The sequence below is a fragment of the Eptesicus fuscus genome, chromosome 19, assembly GCF_027574615.1.
Source record: "Eptesicus fuscus isolate TK198812 chromosome 19, DD_ASM_mEF_20220401, whole genome shotgun sequence".
Lineage (NCBI taxonomy): Eukaryota > Metazoa > Chordata > Mammalia > Chiroptera > Vespertilionidae > Eptesicus > Eptesicus fuscus.
The window spans coordinates 16831008-16850198 of NC_072491.1; the positions used below are offsets into that span (position 1 = coordinate 16831008).

At 36.9% G+C, this 19191-nt stretch overlaps 1 protein-coding gene and 1 non-coding gene across 5 annotated transcripts in view; both read left to right on the top strand.

Annotated features, from left to right (window-relative positions):
* OXR1 (oxidation resistance 1) overlaps nt 1–19191 on the top strand; it is a 267355-nt gene that overhangs the window by 200936 nt on the left and 47228 nt on the right. For 3 of the 4 annotated variants that reach the window (XM_028155953.2, XM_054708782.1, XM_054708784.1), the window contains 4 exons: nt 3828–3910; nt 5311–5418; nt 7309–7422; nt 13736–13888. In XM_028155953.2, coding sequence (XP_028011754.2) covers nt 3828–3910; nt 5311–5418; nt 7309–7422; nt 13736–13888 — 458 coding nt within the window. Of the gene's footprint in view, nt 1–3827; nt 3911–5310; nt 5419–7308; nt 7423–13735; nt 13889–19191 lie in introns of those variants that run through there. The other variant, XM_054708783.1, reaches the window with a different exon arrangement.
* On the top strand, nt 10697–10832 carry LOC114234128 (U8 small nucleolar RNA). Its single transcript, XR_003620331.1, has one exon. It is a non-coding gene; the product is annotated as a U8 small nucleolar RNA (small nucleolar RNA).

Genomic DNA, 19191 nt, shown 5'->3' on the forward strand with positions numbered 1-19191 from the left:
TTACAGAAGGAATTGTCCTTTTCATTTCTTTTTCTGATGTTTCATTGTTAGTATATAGGAAAGCAGTGGATTTTTGTACATTGATTTTGTGTCTTGCAATGTGACTGTATTTGTTTATTGTTTCTAATAGTTCTTTGGTGGAGTCTTTAAGGTTTTCTATATACAGAATCATGTCATCTGCAAAAAGTGACACTTTTACTTCTTTCTTCCCAATTTGAAAGCCTTTTATTTGCCCGAGATTGTTCTGGCTAGGACTATGTTGAATAGGAGTGTTGAGAGTGGGAATCCTTGTCTTAATTTTAGAGGAGAAGTTTTCATTTTTCCACCATTGCATATGATACTGGCTGAGGGTTTGTCATATATGGCCCTTATTATCTTGAGGTACTTTCTTTCTATACCCATTTTATTGATTGTTTTAATCATAAATGGTTGTCATATATTACCAAATGCTTTTTCTGTATTTATTGATAAGATCATATTATTTTTATCCCTTGTTTTGTTAATGTGGTGTATTAGAATGTGTCATAGAATCTTGATATATTAGCTTCTAGTCTTTAATAAGAAAAATATTTTTTTGGTAAAATTGATGCATGCTAATTATAAAGAAATCATACTTTGCAAAGATTCAAGTTTAAAAGGTCACCTCTAATCCAAACATCTAGAGATGCTATTAATATTGGGGTAGGCAACATTGTCAAAATCTATTTTATGTATATACGTGTATAGAATAATGGGTAGGTGGTTAGAAGGTAGGAGTGACTGAAAGATATTTGTTTGCCACTAGAAATAATTTCCTAAAATGTGTGTCTAAAATTAAGCAAATCCTTAAAAAAATATATTAAGAAGTTGGTATTATTGTGACATTCTTGCTTCAGTTTTAGGTGGGATATTTTTACCTTTAATCATAAAGCAAGTTTCAACAAATTTCAAAGAGTTGAACTTTTTTAGAGTATTTTCTTTCACCACAGTGCAATTAAGCTAGTAATCAGTAACTAAAAAATAATTTTTTTTAAAATATATTTTATTGATTTTTTACAGAGAGGAAGGAAGGGAGAGGGATAGAGAGCCAGAAACATTGATGAAAGAGAACATCAATCAGCTGCCTCCTGCACACCCCCTACAGGGGACGTGCCCGCAACCAAGGTACATGCCCTTGACCAGAATCGAACCTGGGACCCTTGAGTCCGCAGGCCGACGCTCTATCCACTGAGCCAAACTGGTTTCGGCTAAAAAATAAATTTTAAAAATTGTCAATCTCTAAATAGCAAAAGAAGAAATTAGCGTAGAAGTTGTAAAATACCAGTATTTTGGACTGGATTATTAAAACACAGTATCAAAACTTACTGGAACCAGTTTCGATGGGAATTTATTGCTTTAGATTATATATAATGTGTCTCAATGTCCTTACTTGTGAATTGGGGATAAAAATGACATCTACTTTGAGAGGTGATGAATTATATAACAAACTAGAGGCCCAGTGCATGAATTTGTGCATGGGCGGGGTCCGGCCAGCCTGGCCCCAATCGGGGCGGATCAAGGCCAGGTCTGTCAAGAAGAGGAGATGGTGGAAGATTGGCTGGCCAGCTCCCCCCCCCCCCCCCCCCCCGCCCCTGATCGGCCCCATCAGGGCCTGCCTGGGGGATGGGCTGCGGGCATTTGGCTGGTGGGCCCTGCCCCCAATTGGAGTGGGGGGGTGTCGGCCGTTGTGAGGGGCTGTGGGTGGTGGGCGTTCCAGTCACTGGCTTTCCTATCTAATAAAAGAGTAATGTGCAAATTGACTGTCACTCTAACACACAAGATGGCTGCCCCCATGTGGACACAAGATGGCTGTCACAAAATGGCCAGCAGGGGAGGGCAGTTGGGAGGGACCAGGCCTGCAAGGGAGGGCAGTTGGGGGCTATCAAGCCTGCAGGGGAGGGCAGTTAGGGGTGACTAGGCTGGCAGAGGAGGGAAGTTGGGGGCGACTGGGCCTGTAGGGAAGGGCATTGGGGGGGACCTAGGCCTGCAGGGGAGGGCAGTTAGGGATGACCAGGCCTGCAGGGGTGGGCAGTTAGGGGCAATCAGGCTGGCAGGGGAGCAGTTAGGCATCAGTCAGGCTGGCAGGGGAGTGGTTAGGAGGTGATCAGGCTGGCAGGCAGAAGCAATTAGGGCAATCAAATAAGGCAAGCAGTTGGGAGCCAGCAGTCCTGGATTGTGAGAGGGATGTTTGACTGCCTGTTTAGGCCCGATCCTACCGGTATCGGGCCCAAACGGGCAGTTGGACATCCCTCTAGGGGTCCCAGATTTGAGAGGGTGCAGGCTGGGCTGAGGGACACACACCACCACCCCCGTGCACGAATTTCATGCACCAGGCCTCTAGATTATATATAGAGATAGATTTGAAGTACTTAAAACAGTGCCTGGCATATACTAGGCACTTGATAAATGTTAACTGTTATTTTATTAAATAAGTAAAAATATAGTACGGGATATTTTATAACTTTGAATATTTTCAGTTTGTTTTAAACTTAAAACTGTGAAAAGTTGGTATATTAGTTTTCTTACTCTGAACTGCACTCTATGGTGAACTCTTGACAATGATAGAACAATTGCAAACTTCGTTGTGATTAAATGTTTAATGAATTCTTGGGATATTATGAAACAGATTGGAAAACTGCTGTTAGGCAAAGTAAGTGTAGATTAATGGTTATTCCTAAGTCAATTAAGGAAGGATATATATTAGTTAAAAGTAATCTGTATTTTACTTTACTTAAAAAGTTTATAAATTGCAAAATTGGAAAATGTTTTTTACTTCCTCTGCTGTTTATGAAACAGCAGAAATTTTTATTTAAAACTTTAACATGGAGGGGATAGATGGTGATGGAAAAATAAAGTAAAAAAACTTTAAAAAATAGTTCTAATGTTTTCTCCTAAGAAAATAAAATTTATATACTAACCATTTTGCATTCCCACCATGAATAAAGAAGAATACCTCTTTTTCTATAGCCATACAGTGCAGTCAAACTTTTGAATTTTTACCAGTCTGATAGGTGAGAAATGGTATTCAGTGTAGTTCAAATGTGCATTTTTCTAATTCTGAGTTAGATTGAACACATTTTTATATGCTTAAGGGCCATTTTTATGTCCTCTTATGAATTCTATGATCATATCTTTTGCCTGATTTTACATCTGAGAATTTTCATCTTCCCCACCACCCCCCTCAGTCTCAGTGTTTAAGAGTTCTTCAAATACTTAGGACTAATTTTTTAGACTTGATTTTGTTAACTCTATATATACTAGAGGTCCAGTGCATAAAATTCATGCACGGGTAGGGTCCCTAGGCCTGGCCGGCGATCAGGGCGGATCAGAGTCTTCCAGCTGCTGGCTGGGGCTTTCCTTCATTCCGTGCCACCCCCTGGTGGTCAGCGCACATCATAGCGAGTGATCGAACTCCCAAGGGGACACTTTTCGTATTAGCCTTTTATATGTATAGATATGTATAAAAATATGTAAAATCTTCAAATAATCAGTTTAGATGTGTTGAAGGAAGTAATACATATTTTACTTTTTTATAACATCCTTCCTGCTGATAGTTACTTATGTTTTGAATTTATTTCCAGTTATTAGTATTGCATACTGGTCAGTTCCTACAGCAAGCAGGGGAGGAAGTACATTTCCTTTTTTTGATAATTGGTTATATTTTAGAGCATAGAATCCTAGGGAACAAGCTGTATTACTAGTGAATCTCATACATATCAGCCCATTGAGCTCTATTTAGCAATCTTTGACATTAATCTGAAAGGAACATAAATTCAATAGGGTTTTGCCTCTTTTTTTTTTTTTTCCAGATACTGGCCAAAAGAAGAGCCTAGACAAGAAAGATGGGAGACGAATGTCTTTTCAGAAACCTAAAGGGACTATTGAGTATACTGTAAGTTGTTTGCATTTTAAAAAGCTGATTTATCTCTGCAGTAGTCTTAGTTAAAATATTCTTTGTACTTCCATTGTTAAATCTTGACTGTTTTCTATGAATCATGAAAATTGAACCAATTATCAAAACCTTAAATTATCAATTTAAGTATTTTAAAAAGGTTTGGAACCAGATAACTTAGTGTAGAATATTTACTATCTAAAAAAATCTCTTCTTAAAGCTTATTATAAACTTAAACTGTGTTTGTACTTTCTCTGTATGCTTGATAAATTTAGAAAATAAGTTCAAATAGTAAAATATTGGGTAATGTAATTTGATATATTCATTAGTGTTTATTAAGGCATGAGATTATAGGCATGAGCATAAGATATTAGCTGCACATGTAACCATGTGATTGTGTAGAATTGTTAATGTTTAGTTGATTTTGAATTCAGGAGTTTACCATTCTTTGTTTTGGTGATTCAATAAAATTTGTATTATATGTAGCAAAGTTCAGTTCAAATTAAGAGCCATTATTTTGTAGGGAAAGTTAATTTTAATTTGAAATTATATTTTTCTTAATGTTATAAATGACCTTTAGGATATAATCAAGTATTCACCAGAAAAATTAAAAAACATCCTCTAGCAGGTCTTTGATTAGTCTGTTAGTCTTTTTTAAATTTCTTAATCCTTTATTTCATATGTCAAATCCTAAATAAAAGTGTAATTCCAAAACTAAGGTATTTTGTCTTATATTCTATTCTTACTATAATTTTTTAAATATTCATAAAACACATTTATATAAAATTTAAAAGACATAATTTTTGTATTGAGGAAAATATATATCCCTATATTTTTTAAAAAATAAAACTTTTAATATCACAATGTACTCTCAAAATGTGTTTATTTCCAAATCACCTACATATAGTATAAACTTACCTTGTACTTTAGATAGCTTTAAAGTTAAAATTATGCATCTGTATGCATATATACACACACGTCCACAGGCACATAATGTTTTGTTTTGTTTAGAGAAGTGGGGGAGATGGAAAGTTAGAAACATTAATGTGAGAGTGAAACATTGATTGGCTGCCTCCTGCAAAGAAGTAGATTGGTTTAAAGTCTTTGTAAAATAAGAATCACTTATTTGTGTTTAGTAAATTATATTATCTATTTTCAAATGTTTTCAAGTAGAGGCTCACATGTAATTGTGATGTATAATGATAAAGCACATACTCTACATAATAGGTTGAAATCATTTGCTAAACTGAATTTTTTAAGTTATCCTATTTCCAAAGATGGAAATACCACTTGTTCATCAAATGTAAGATTGGTCCATAAACATATTAATGATGACTAAACCTCAGTTTCAGTTTTTCTGTTTTAATGGATTAAACTAATGTATGTTTTCTTTTAAACAGGTTGAATCAAGGGATTCCTTGAATAGTATAGCCTTGAAATTTGATACAACACCAAACGAACTTGTTCAGTTAAATAAGTTATTCTCCCGAGCAGTTGTTACTGGACAGGTAGGTTTTTTTCTATGTATTTGTGTTTAGAAGCATTAAGTAGCAAGACAGAAAGTATTCATTGCTAACATAGCTAATAATATAGAAAATTTAAGAATAATAATTTTATGCATGCTTTGAACAAATCCGATTGGCTCCAGAAGAGAAAATTAACTGTCACTTACGTCCATACTAGAGGCCGGTGCATGAAATTCGTGCACAGGGTGGGGTGTGTGTCCCTCAGCCCAACCTGCACCCTCATCAGTCTCGAACATCCCTCTCACAATCCAGGACTGCTGGCTCCCAACCTTTCGCCTGCCTGCCTGCCTGCCTGCCTGATTCCCCCTAACTACTTCTGCCTGCCAGCCTGATCACCCCATAACCACTCCCCGGCCAGCCTGATCGATGCCTAACTGCTCCCCTGCCAGCCTGATTGCCCGTAACTACCCTCCCCTGCTGGCCTGGTTACCCTAACTGCCCTCCCCTGCCAGCCTGGTTGCCCCTAACTGCCCTCCCTTGCCTGCCTGGTTGCCCCTAACTGCCCTCCCCTGCAGGCTGGGTCCCCCCCAACTGCCCTCCTTATAGGCCTGGTCATCCCTAACTGCCCTCCCCTGCTGGCCCGGTCACCCCTAACTGCCCTCCCATGCTGGCCTGGTTCCCCCCAATTGCCCTCCCCTGCAGGCCTGGTCCCTTCCAACTGCCCTCCCTTGCAGGCCTGGTCCCTCCCAATTGCCCTCCCCTGCAGGCCTTGTCCCTTCCAACTGCCCTCCCCTGCTGGCCATCTTGTGATGGCCATCTTGTGTCCACATGGGGTGGCCATCTTGTGTGTTGGAGTGATGGTCAATTTGCATATTACTCATTTATTAGATAGGATGATTTTTTTTCTTAATACATATTGAAAATAATGGTGATTTGTCTTTTAAATTTAGTTTTAAAGAGCTTTTTAAATTATCCAAAGCAATACATGATAAAAAACATTCAGACATTTTTAAAGGTTAAGTTATCCTATCTCAGATACCTAGTTTCTTTTTAAAGAAGCAACCACAGTTACTAATTTGTATCCCCTTCCAGAAATATTCTAGTCCTTTAAAAATACTTAGTTAGTTCTCACCCAAGGATATTTTTCCATTGATTTTTAGAGAGAGAGGAAAGGAGGGAATGAGGGGGAGAGAGAGAGACAGACAGACAGACAGACAGAGACTTCTATGTGAGAAAGATATACCGATTAGTTGCCTTCTGAACGCTCCCACAACCGGGCTGGATCGAACCTGCAACCCAGGTACCTGTTCTTGACATATAATTGAACCCTCAACCCTTAGGTGCACAGGCAGATGCTCTAAACCCTGAGTCACACTTGACAGCACTTATAACCTTATTTTTTTTATTTGACTTTGGATTTGGAAAATATTTTATATAAGCACAGTACAATCTCAGATTTTTTTTATGTCTGGAGTGTTGTGCTGTATTTATATACTTGAACTAGACATTGTAAGTTTTAGACTATTTCTACTGTTTTGCTATGCCCACTGTAGGGAACACTCTTGTACATATCTCTTTTTATATATATACAGAGGTTTCTATAAAGTCCTTGAAGTAAAATTGCTGTAATAAAGAATATGTGCATTTAAAATTTTGCTAGCTACTGCAAAATTGTTTTTTAAGAGGAACTCCCATAGTATATAACAATTATTGTTTCCCCACCCTATTCCTGATAGTGTGTATCTATTATCAAACTTTTCTTAATTGAATTTAAATATGTTTTTTATTTTATTAGAATTATTATGTTAATAACCTTTTAATCTGAAGATTTTTATTTTTTTCTATTTGTTGCTAAAGGTCATGGTATTTGCTAATAAAACACTATCTGCTTGTTAATATTTCAGTGTGTGTGAATGTTTTGTTTTCTTCCAGGTTTTATATGTTCCTGATCCTGATTATGTCTCCAGTGTGGAGAGCTCTCCATCACTAAGCCCCATAAGTCCCCTGTCACCAACATCATCTGAGGCTGAATTTGATAAGGCCACTGTAAGTATCCCTACTTTTCAAAGAGAGCTGTGAATAAATCTCACTGTACATGTGTATATCATCATGTTTTTTAAATCCTATTTTGACTATTGTAGAATAAAATTTTACTTTTTATTTTTTACTTAAATTTGTAGATCCCAGTTTTTAAAGTGAAACATTCTTATTAAATTAATTTGCTATTGGTGGTGTTGGTCAAAGGATAGTTACCAATTCACTCTTATAAATATCATGTAATAATTTAACTAAGGAAGAAGTTTTGCCTAACAAATATTAGAATATCATAATAGGAAGTCCATGTTCAATTTTATTTTCTGTGAATATTTATATAGTACTTAGAACTCTTGAGTTCTTGACATACTACTTTTAAAAAATAATTTATTATCATCTTAATCATTCTTCTGAGAATTAATTCTAAGTAATTAATAGTGGATTAATTTAGAATTTTTAAGGAATGAATGTTTTATATAAGTTATTTTACAAATGAATTTCAAGGCACCAAACTGTTAGGGCTTTGGCCAGTGACTTCCGATGTGAAAGAATTCACAACTGAGAGGAGATAGATATAGAGGAAGTTTATTTTACCTTCCTGGGAAGGGCTAATCCATTGCTAGTCAATACAAGGGCAAGAAATAAATGGTGGCTCCCCCTTTTAAAGCCTTGGCTGCAATTGCTAGGTAATAAGGAAGGGAGCAGGATTTGGGGACTAAAATTGAGCAGATATGGGGGGGTATCTTTGAAAAGTTTGTTTGCTTATTTTAGTCTTGGCAGATGTCCTAGGGAGGTGTCTTTATTAGCATCTTCACAAGCCTGTAAAACATTCTTAGAGCAAAAGTTACAAGAGTTTGAAAGGGGGGCAGTTTTTGTTTTGTTTTGTTTTGTTTTGTTTTGTTTTGTTTTGTTTTTATCTCATCTCTCTGGCATCTATTTCCCTAGAGCAGTGGTCGGCAAACTCATTAGTCAACAGAGCCAAATATCAACAGTACAACTATTGAAATTTCTTTTGAGAGCCAAATTTTTTAAACTTAAACTATATAGGTAGGTACATTGTTATTAACTTAATTAGGGTACTCCTAAGCTGGCCTTTGCTAAAAACTCAAGGGGCCAAAGAGCCGCATGTGGCTTTCGAGCCGCGGTTTGCCAACCACTGCCCTAGAGTAATGAAAACCACATGGAGGAGGTGTATGCAAGGTTGTAGCCTTGAAAGTAGCTTATCTTGTCTTGCAGTTTGAACAGAGGTGCTGTTTGAATCAAAGGAGCTAACAATCTTGGTGTTTTATTACCAGGTCCTTCTCATAAATTGTGGAAGGCTACAGCAAGGAAAAAGAGGCCTTTTTCTTGCCCTCACACTCACACAAACTTTATTTAATGATTTTGAATAAAATGTCTCTGAAAGGAATTATATTTTTGTGCCTTTCTATGTAAATTAATACTAATTAGAATTTCCCATTTTTATAATGACCTAACGATTATGTTCCTGTATAAATGGTTCTCCCCTAACCGGTTTGGCTCAGTGGATAGAGCGTCGGCCTGCAGACTCAAGAGTCCCAGGTTCAATTCCGGTCAAGGGCATGTACTGTGGTTGCGGGCACATACCCAGTAGGGAATGTGCAGGAGGCAGCTGATCGATGTTTCTAACTCTCCCTCTCCCTTCCTCTCTGTAAAAAATCAATAAAATATATTTAAATAAATAAATAAATAAATAAATAAATAAATAAATAAATAAATGGTTCTCCTCGCCCTCCATTAAATGGCTTTACTTATGAGAGAATCTTCTTTGTTGATCTGCTGACTTTAAACCATTTTCTTCTCTGCCCCACTTTGCACTGTAAGTTTAGGATACCAAATGGCATACTAGTAATAAAACACAAACTACTCATTTTAATTTGCCAAAGAAGTTCAGAAAGCATTCAAGTGAGCTTCCGAATCACTGCATTAAGAATCAGAATCTATAAACAACAGTTGGGTGTGAGTGACTATGAGGTAAAAATTATATTCTCTAAGAAGTGTCTGTTGTTTCCAGAGAGAAGGTGATGGAGTAGTAAAGGGTAAAGGGGGCCAAATGTATGGTGATAGAAGATGATTTAACTTTGGGGATGGGCACACAATGTAATATACAAATCTTGTCTCATAGAAATGTACAATTAAAACCTATATGATCTTATAAACCAATGTCACCCCAATAAATTTAATTAAAAAATATAAACAACAGTTAAAAACAGCAACCTGGAAATACTGATACTTTGGATAATGTACATGTATATAAGTTTTAATGAGGTCTGATTAAGATTCCTCTGAACAACTTTGATCTTTATTTAAAAGAAATGTCCTCTCTAGTGCTATACTTTGAACATTTGCCAAGCTAATCTCATGTATTCTTTTTGATAGGATTACATTGACAAATTGGGATTGCTATAGATACTGAATTGTAGAATTTGAGATTTTGAGGGAACCTCAAAGATCATATTGTTTGATGAAGTATATATTCATTTAAGGAAAGCATTTGACAATGTACTTGACTATAGTTTTGGTGAATAATACTGTTAACTAGTAGATAATGTCAACTGGATTTGGGAATAACTGGACAGTCATAAACAAAATTTGTTGATAGCTTTGTTCCCACTTGTAAGGGGCCTTTCAATGGTTCTGCATTGACTTTTTCTCCTTCACACATTTTACTTGAAAGGGAAGGTGTGTCGTATTGAACTCAGCCTTACTAGTTCACATGTTGGCAACATGGGTTTGCATCTCAGCTTCATTTTACTCAATGGGCAAGTTACAGAAATTAGCTAATCATAAGTTTCCCTAAAAATTAAGGGAATAACAATAAAGAAACATTTTTTAAAAAGACCAAACCCATAGGGTCTCCAGGTACTTGATTATGGTCAAGAAAGGACAAACAGGGGGCTGTTGTTTGACCTGGTGCTGATGCTAATCCATTTATCTGTACACATATGTTTTATGGACATTTCTGCATACATGTTATCTTTGACAATAAAAAAGCCTTACAAAGTTGGAAAAAATTCAGGTAATAATATATACCTTATATGAGTGATTTGAAAATTAAATGAAATGGCCCGTATAATACACTTAAATATAACAACTATTCATAAATATCCATTAATATTATTAATATCTCTTATTTAACTATCTAACTTAAATAAACAGGCTGAGTGTAATGTTATTAATTTGCATCATAAAATGCAAAGGTTGAGAATTTTGTTACCAGAGATGAGTAATTGAACAGTGTCATTCAACTGTTAAACATAATTCTAGATCATCAGGGAGGATAATCCTTACCTGTTCCACCTCTTGGAGGGCAGAACAGAACATGATGGCTGGAGTTTGCATGATTCGTGATTAACGTTGCTGCCTGGTCAGGTGTTGCAACACCCTGATTGCTACAACTTGATTGCTCCTATCTGATTCTTCCTGACCATCTTCCACTTTATACTTGTGCTGCTAGTTCAAATCTGTTGGTTGGGTTGTAACTTAATTGGTATACTTAGCCACTTGGTTATCATGGTATGGCATCCCACAGCATTCATTTCAGTTGGGAATTTTCTGTATGTGTTGTTTGGGTTGGGAGCAGCATGTTTTAGTTTGTCAGCTTTTCTGATTTAAGTGTCTCGTTAATATGAAAGGGTCTGTCTTGAACTGATTCAATTGACAGGGAATCTCCAGTCTTTTCCGAAAGTATTTGTCGCCAGTAAATCTTACATCTAAGCTCCAAATTTTCATTATTAATATTTTTTAAAAACTTTCAAAAACTTGAATGAGCAAAGAATCAATTTGTGTTATCTTCAAGTTTTTCTATAAAATGTTTATTAATGTCAATTGTACTTGGTGTCACAATGGTCTTTTGTCAAACCTTCTATCTTAGGCAAGAAAGGCTACTTGCTCAGAGGGGACTTCCGCCTGGTGGTTGGAGTTCCCACCCTGAAAAAAACCACACAATTCAATATTTAAAACCCATAATTCAATATTTTAAAAAATATAGTATATTAAATATAGATGTTTTTCAGTATTCTGCACTGGTCTGTCCTTCTTTCAAAAAATATCTGTTGAATATCTGCCCAAGTTCTAGGGATTCAACCCTACATTTTAGGAGTGGTATAATGAAGTTTAGAAAGGAAGTATGAAAATTCTGTCCTCATATAGGTTTAAGGATCCATTTATTAGAGTAGAAAGAGTTATGTTAAAATGTATAGTTCTTTTCAATATCTTAAAGACTGTGAGATAGAAAAAGAGGCAGACAGGCTTATTATTTCAAAAGACCAGATCAGAACTATTAGGTATTAGTAACAAAGTGGCAGCTTTTAGCTTAAAGCTCTGAAGAACCTTACTACTGCTATGAAAAGTATTCAATAAGGCATTGTACATTTATTCATAAAGGTGTGAAAGGCCCTCTGTGGAGGTGTTTGAAACAAAGATGAAAAGGCATCTGTATAATCTCCCTACATTGTACAGAAAATTGAACTTTGGGAGGAACTGTCAGTTGGTTCTAAGGGGTCAGTGAACCTGGAAATAAATATTTTTAGTTAAATCTAACTTTTTTTTTAAATTAACACTATAAACAGCAAACTATAGGGTAGCAATGGGCATACTTGTGACTTTGTCCCCACTAGAATTCACAGATATTTTCAAATCACTTTTGAATTGTTGTAGACATCATAAAATGTTGTTTATAGCCATCTACTTGAAACTTATAATTATCAGAGTCACCACTAAAACTTATATTAATAGAGAAGCATATATATTACTATATCTCCAATTTAAAAATGTTTGATTGTGTTTCAATGTAATTGTTTTTCTTTGTAAACCTCTATTTTAAGTATTAACCCTTTGCACTCGTTTGCTTTTTTCTCGATTCCTTTATTCTAATGCTAACCATGTCGAGTCACACTGGACATCCGAGTGCAAAAGATTAAACAAAACATTTTGAGAAGGTTCATAGGCTTCACTGAGAGAATGGTTCATGGCACCAGAAAAGACAAAGAACTTATGGCTAATTAATACTTTGTAGAATGGTATTGATAAATTCTTTGTAGCTTGAGATTTTATTTTTAAAAAAATATTTGTATTGATTTCAGAGATGAAGGGAGAGGGAGAGAAAGATAGGAACAAACCTGGGCATGTGCCCTGACCGGCAATTGAACTGTGACCTTCTGTTTCGTAGGTGGACGCTCAACCACTGAGCCAAGCTGGCTGGGCGTAGCTTGAAATTTTAAAGGTTCTTTCAGTGTATAGGTTCTGCTAAATTCCTAGGTATCCCAAACAAGCACTCTATTTTTCCTGTGCTCCCAGCACCTAAGGGATATAGTAAATTGTCTTATCAGGACCAGCAGTTTAATTTAGGAGCAACTGAAAGTGTGTGTGTGTGTGTGTGTGTGTGTGTGTGTGTGTGTGTGTGTGGTGTATTTATATGTGTGGAGTTGGGAATACAAGAAATGTAGTTTGTCAGTTAATTCAACATTCTAATGATTCATCTACACTAATAAAAGAGAAACATGCAAATTGACCGTCCCTCCACTATGCCCACCAGCTGATCAGAGCAAGGATGCAAATTAACCCAACAAAGATGGCGGCTAATTTGCATACGCAGGCACGGAGCGAAGACTGAAGACAGCGTAGAAGGAAGCCAAGTGCTGCAGAGAAGGGAGCGAGGCTGCAGAGACACGAGGGAAGTGAGGCAGCAGAGACGGGAGGGCTTCGCTCCCTTCTCTGCTTCGCTCCAGCCGCAGGAAGCCCTATTCTTGCAGGAATAGGCCCAAGGGAGACCTATTCTAGCAGGAATCTTCCTGCAACAGGCCTCTAGTATTTATATATCCCCCATTCAAAAACCATTGAACATGTAAGTATAAGCTGTGTTAAAAATCTTTAATGAATGTGAAAACAGTGCCATTCTTACCTATATTTTTTACATAAGAACATTTTGGGCTGACCTCTAGAATGTGATGAGAAGGAAGAACACTTATTGAGGGAAGCTATTCATTTGGCTTTAACCCTTTGCACTCGCTTGCTTTTTTCTCGATTCCTTTATTCTACTCGGGATTTAATTTTTTAAATACCCCAGATTTTACAAAGCACGGCAGTAGAATAAAAAAACTGGAGTTTCTTTTCATACAAACATATTTATTTGGATTTTTTTATATTTCAAATTATTGATACATTCAATACAATTCGACATACAAGCTGCTACCAATGCTAACTGTGTCGAGTCACACTCAACATCCGAGTGCAAAAGGTTAATAATGTGCTTAATTTTATTTAGTTCTCTGAAGTGCCCCTTTTTTTTTTTTTTTTTTTTTTAAAGAATCCTGATGAAGTGCACCCGAAAGAAACAACTCCCTCGTCTACATTTACTGGTATTCGACCTGAACGAATTGTATCTTCAACTTCTGAAGAGGAAGAAGCATTTACTGAGAAGTTTCTAAAAATTAACTGCAAATATATTACCAGAGGCAAGGTAACAAATAGTACCTTAAATCACCAACATCAGCAAATGCTTGAATATTTTTTAAAATATTAGCGGAACTACTAGTTTGAGTTAGTGTGGCTTCTGCTTATAACAATCTGGTAATCTGTTGCAAATCATTAAAAGCAATGGCATACATAAACATACTACAAAAAGCTGATATAAAATGACTATTCTTGGGCATTCTTTGAAGTGCTAATTCTTGCAGAGTTAGTATGATATCCAAATAGGAAGATAACTACTATTCATTGAGTACGTACTATATGCCAGAAATTGTTTTGGTGTTTTAATCATTTTATCAACTCAAAATAGGTGGTCCTATTCCTTCTTCACAGGAAAAAATATGTATCAGAAAAGGTTAATGAGTCCAAGGATTCTCTGTCATGGCCAGAATTCAAACCGAATTTGAATCTCTGTTTTATGTACCACACCTTGCTGCTTTACACAGCAAAGAATATTGTGTCTGCAGAAGGAATATAGTAAATTAACACAGAGTTGGAAAATAAACTCCAGGTATTGCTTAGCAAGTAACTATGATACCAACTTAAAAAATTATGACTGCCTTATAGTCAAAATTAATAAATTATGAATATTTGAAATACAGGTATTCAGTTCTATAAATTTCTTTCTACATACTGTTTTAACTGGACCTACATTCTCAATATGTTGTATTTTTATTTTCATTCAGTTACTAATATTTTCTCTTTATTTCTTCTTTGGCCCATGGAATATAAGAGTGTTTTAGTTTGTAAACATTTGGGGATTTTAAAAAATACCTTTTGTTTTTGAGTTCTGATGTTATTCCATGTAGTTAGATAACATACTACTTTTTAAAGACTTAATTTAAGACTTATTTTATGGTCCAGAATGTCGTATGTCTTGCACTTGAAAACAATGTGTATCTGCTCTTATTGGGAGGACTATTCTATAAATGTCAATTAATTCAAGTTAAGTGACAGTGTTGTTCTTCTGCATCCCTATTGATTTTCTGTCTATTCTATCAATTATTGACAGGAGGATGTTGAAATACCTCATGGTAATTGTGTATTTTCTATTTCTCCTTTCGTTTCTGTTTTTGTTAGGTATATTTTGAAACTTTTCAAATGTTTAAGATTCTTGTATTGTCTGGATGAATTGACTTGTTTCATTCTTGGTAATATTCTTGCCATGAAATCTACTTTGATCAATATTTATAGTCACTTCATATTCCTTTTGATTAATGTTAACATGGTTTATCTCTTTTGTTGTTTTACTTTTGATCTGTGTCTTTATATTTAAAATGGGTTTCCATACCTTACTCAGAGGGAAGGCATGGGAGGGCTTACATTAGAATTCACTCTTTGTATTGTACATTCTGTGGGCTTTAACAAAATGTATAGTGACATCAATCTACCATTACAGTATCATAGAGAATAGTTTCATTGCCCTAAAAATTCTCTTTGCTCGGCCTATTCATTCTTCCCACTCAACCCTTGGAAACTGCTGATCGTTACTGTCTTCATAGTTTTGCCCTTTTCAGAGCGTCATATAGTTAGAATCATACAGTATAATTGTATGATTTCAAGTTGTCTTCTTTCACTTAGCAATATTCATTTAAGAGTCCTGTCTTTTGTGATTAGATAGCTGTTTTTTAAAAAAATTGCTGAATAATAATTCACTGTGTGAATATTATGCATTCACTGACTGAAGGACATCTTGTTTCCAAATTTGGGTACTTGTGAAACAGCTGCTAGAAACATTCACATGCATGTTCTTTGTGTAGACATAAGCTTTTACCTCACTCGGGTAAGTAAGGAGTGCTATTGCTAGATCTAGATCATATGTTAAGATTATTTTTAGCTTTGTAAGAAACTCCCAAAATGTCGTCCAAAGTGGTTGTATCATTTTGTTTTTGTACCAGCAATCAATAAGAGCTGCTGTTGCTCCACAGCTTCACTAGCATTCATTGTTGTCAGTGTTTTAGAATTGTTAACCATGCTAAATGGTCTTTAGTAGTAAGTCATTGTTTTAACTTGCATTTTCCTAATGACTTATAATATTGAGCATATTTTCATAAGTTTATTTGCTATCCTATATCTTTGGCAATTTCTTTGTATTTGAAAGATCTTTTTATTGGGCATAAAATTTTAGGTTGACAGGTTTTTATTTTTTCTCAGAATTTTGAAGATGTTTCTTTCAGAATTCCACTGTTTTCTGGCCTGCATTGTTTCTAAAGAGAAAGAAGTCTTCTGTTATTTTTATATTTGGTGTTCTGTGCAAAATACAGTTTTTTCTTTTGGTTGTATTCAACATGGCATGTTTATCACTTTTTGAGCAATTTTTTATGATGTGCCTTGATTGAGGCTCATTTAGCTTCTTGGATCTGTGGATTTATAGTTTTATCAAATTTGTAAACTTTTTGGCCATATTTCTTCAAATATTTTTTTCTCTCCCATTCTCTTCTTTGGGAACTCCAATTATGCATGTTTGGGTTGCTTGATGTTGTGTCTCATAGCTCACTCGTACTCTGTTCTTTTTTGTTTTGGACAATTTCAATTGCTATATCTTTATGTTCATTAATATTTTTCTCCCTTGTCTATTCTGCTATTCTATCTAGTGTATTTTTCATCTCTATAAGTTCAAACTGGTTCTCATATCTTCATGGTCCCTACTTCGCTTGCATATTTATCTTCTATATTCTTGAATATATGGAATATGTATTAAGGTATTTTTACATTATATATTCTCTACTCTTAATTATCTATTTCTTAGATTATCCCTGGCAATGTAAATGTTCCTACAGTATGCTTTACCATCTCTCATTGGCTTGAGTTGGTATGATCCAGGAATACAAATAGATGCGTGTGAATCTATTTAAAATATTAATCAAAAGATGAGTAGGCTGTGGTTTATATGAAATTACTTATTTAGGGGGCCCATGGTCTGTCTGAACTAAAAGAAATGCTATTCATACTTTCAGATTCATTCCCTTTCTCCCACCAAAATGGTAGTTTTATGTTCTTCAAATAAAGCCAGGTAAATTCACAGAGCTGAGTATGGAATTGGAAGGAGGGTGTGATACCAAATCAAACAGGATTAGTGTTGTTGTTATTGTTTTAATCTTTATTGTTGAGAGTATTATAGATGTCCTTCCTTCCCCCCTCTCAGAAGGCTCCCCTTCACCCAGATGCCACCACACCCCAGCCCTAAATCACCCTATTGTCTTTGTCCATGGATAATGGGTAATGCATACCCTATCTAATAAAAGAGTAATATGCAAATTAACCATCATTCCGCTACACTCACAAGCCACGCCCATAAGCCAATCAGGAGCAAGTATGCAAATTAACCCAACTAAGATGGCTGCGGCCACGGAGAGAGCAGGAACGAGGCTTGGGTTTCCCCGGTGATGGAGGAAGCCAAGCTTTCCGAACATCCTGGCCGACCCAGGCCTCTGCTTAAGGCTACAAAGTTTCAATTATAGAAGATAAATAAACCCCAACAGAAATGGCTGCCACCACAGAGTGAGCAGAAGGCTTGGCTCCGCTCCAGGCTACAAAGTTTCAATTGAAGAAGATAAATAAATCCCAGATACCAGGGCCTTCACTTGGGTCGCAGGGGGCGTGGCTGGCCTGCAAACCACCACAGGCCCCTCGCCCAGGCCGCCCCATGCCCCAAGGGAACCCCACCCTGATCCAGGACACCCTTCAGGGCAAACCAGCTGGCCCCCACCCGTGCACCAGGCCTCTATCCTATCTAATAAAAGACTAATATGCAGATTGACCATCACTCCAACACACAAGATGGCTGCCCCCATGTGGTTAAAGATCCTGCCCCCATGTGGACACAAGATGGCCGGCACAAGATGGCCAGCAGGGGAGGGCAGTTAGGGGTGACCAGGCCGGCAGAGGAGAGAACTTGGGGGTGACCAGGCTGGCAGAGGAGGGAACTTGGGGGTGACCAGGCCTGCAGGAAAGGGCAGTTGCGGGGGACCCAGGCCTGCAGGGGAGAGCAGTTGGAGGTGACCAGGCCTGCAGGGGAGGGCAGTTAGGGGTGACCAGGCCTGCAGGGGAGGGCAGTTAGGGGCAAACAGGCTGGCAGGGGAGCAATTAGGCATCAATCAGGCTGGCAGGGGAGTGGTTAGGGGGTGATCAGGCTGGCAGGCAGAAGTGGTTAGGGGCAATCAGGAATGTAGGCAGGTGAGCAGTTGGGAGCCAGCAGTCCTGGATTGTGAGAGGGATGTCAGACTGCCTGTTTAGGCCCGATGCCGGTGGGCAGTCAGACATCCTTCGAGGGGTCCCATATTGGAGAGGGTGCAGGCTGGGCTGAGGGATACCCCTCCCCTGTGCACGAATTTCATGCACCAGGCCTCTAGTGTGCATATAAGTTCTTTGGTTAATCTCTTCCTGTCCCCCTACACCCTTGTCCTATGAGATTCATCAGTCTGTTCCATGTTTCTATGCATCTGGTTCTATTTTATTCATCAATTTATTTTGTTCACTAGATTCCTTGTTCATTTATTTTGACTTTTAGATTCAATTGTTGATAGATATGTATTTTTTTTTCATTTTTATTGTTCATACTTTTTTTTTTTTTTTTCCTTCTGCTTAGGGAAGACACTTCAACATTTCATGTAATATTAGTTTGGTGGTGATGAACTAACTCCTTTAGCTTTTCTTTGTCTGGGCAGCTCTTTATCTGTCCTTCAATTCTTAATGATAGCTTTGCTAGGTAGAGTAATCTTGGTTGTAGGTCCTTGCTTTTCATCTCTGAATATTTCTTGCCTCTGCCTTCTGGTCTAAAAAGCTTCTGTTGAGAAATCAGCTGATGATTGTATGAGTACTCCCTTGTAGGTAACTAACTGCTTTTCTCTTGCTGCTTTTAAGATTCTGTCTTTGACTTTAACCTTTTTCATTTTAATTTATGATGTGTTTTGGTGTAGGCCTCTTTGGATTCATCTTGTTTGAGACTGTGCTTCCTGGACTTGTGAGTCTATTTCTTTCACCAGGTAGGGGACATTTTCTGTCATTTTTTTTCCAAATAGGTTTTCAATTTCTTGCTCCCTTTCTTCTTCTTCTGGCACCCCCATGAGGCAAATATTGGTACACTTGAAGTTGTCCCAGATGCTCCTTACACTACCTTCATATTTTTGAATATTTTTCCTTTTTTTCTGTTCTGATTGGGTGTTCTTTGCTTCCTCATATTCCAAATCACTGATTTGATTCTTGGCATCCTCTACTCTCTTGTTAATCACCTATAAATTACTCATCATTTCAGTTAGTGTACCCTTCATTCTGACTGGCCATTTTTTATGT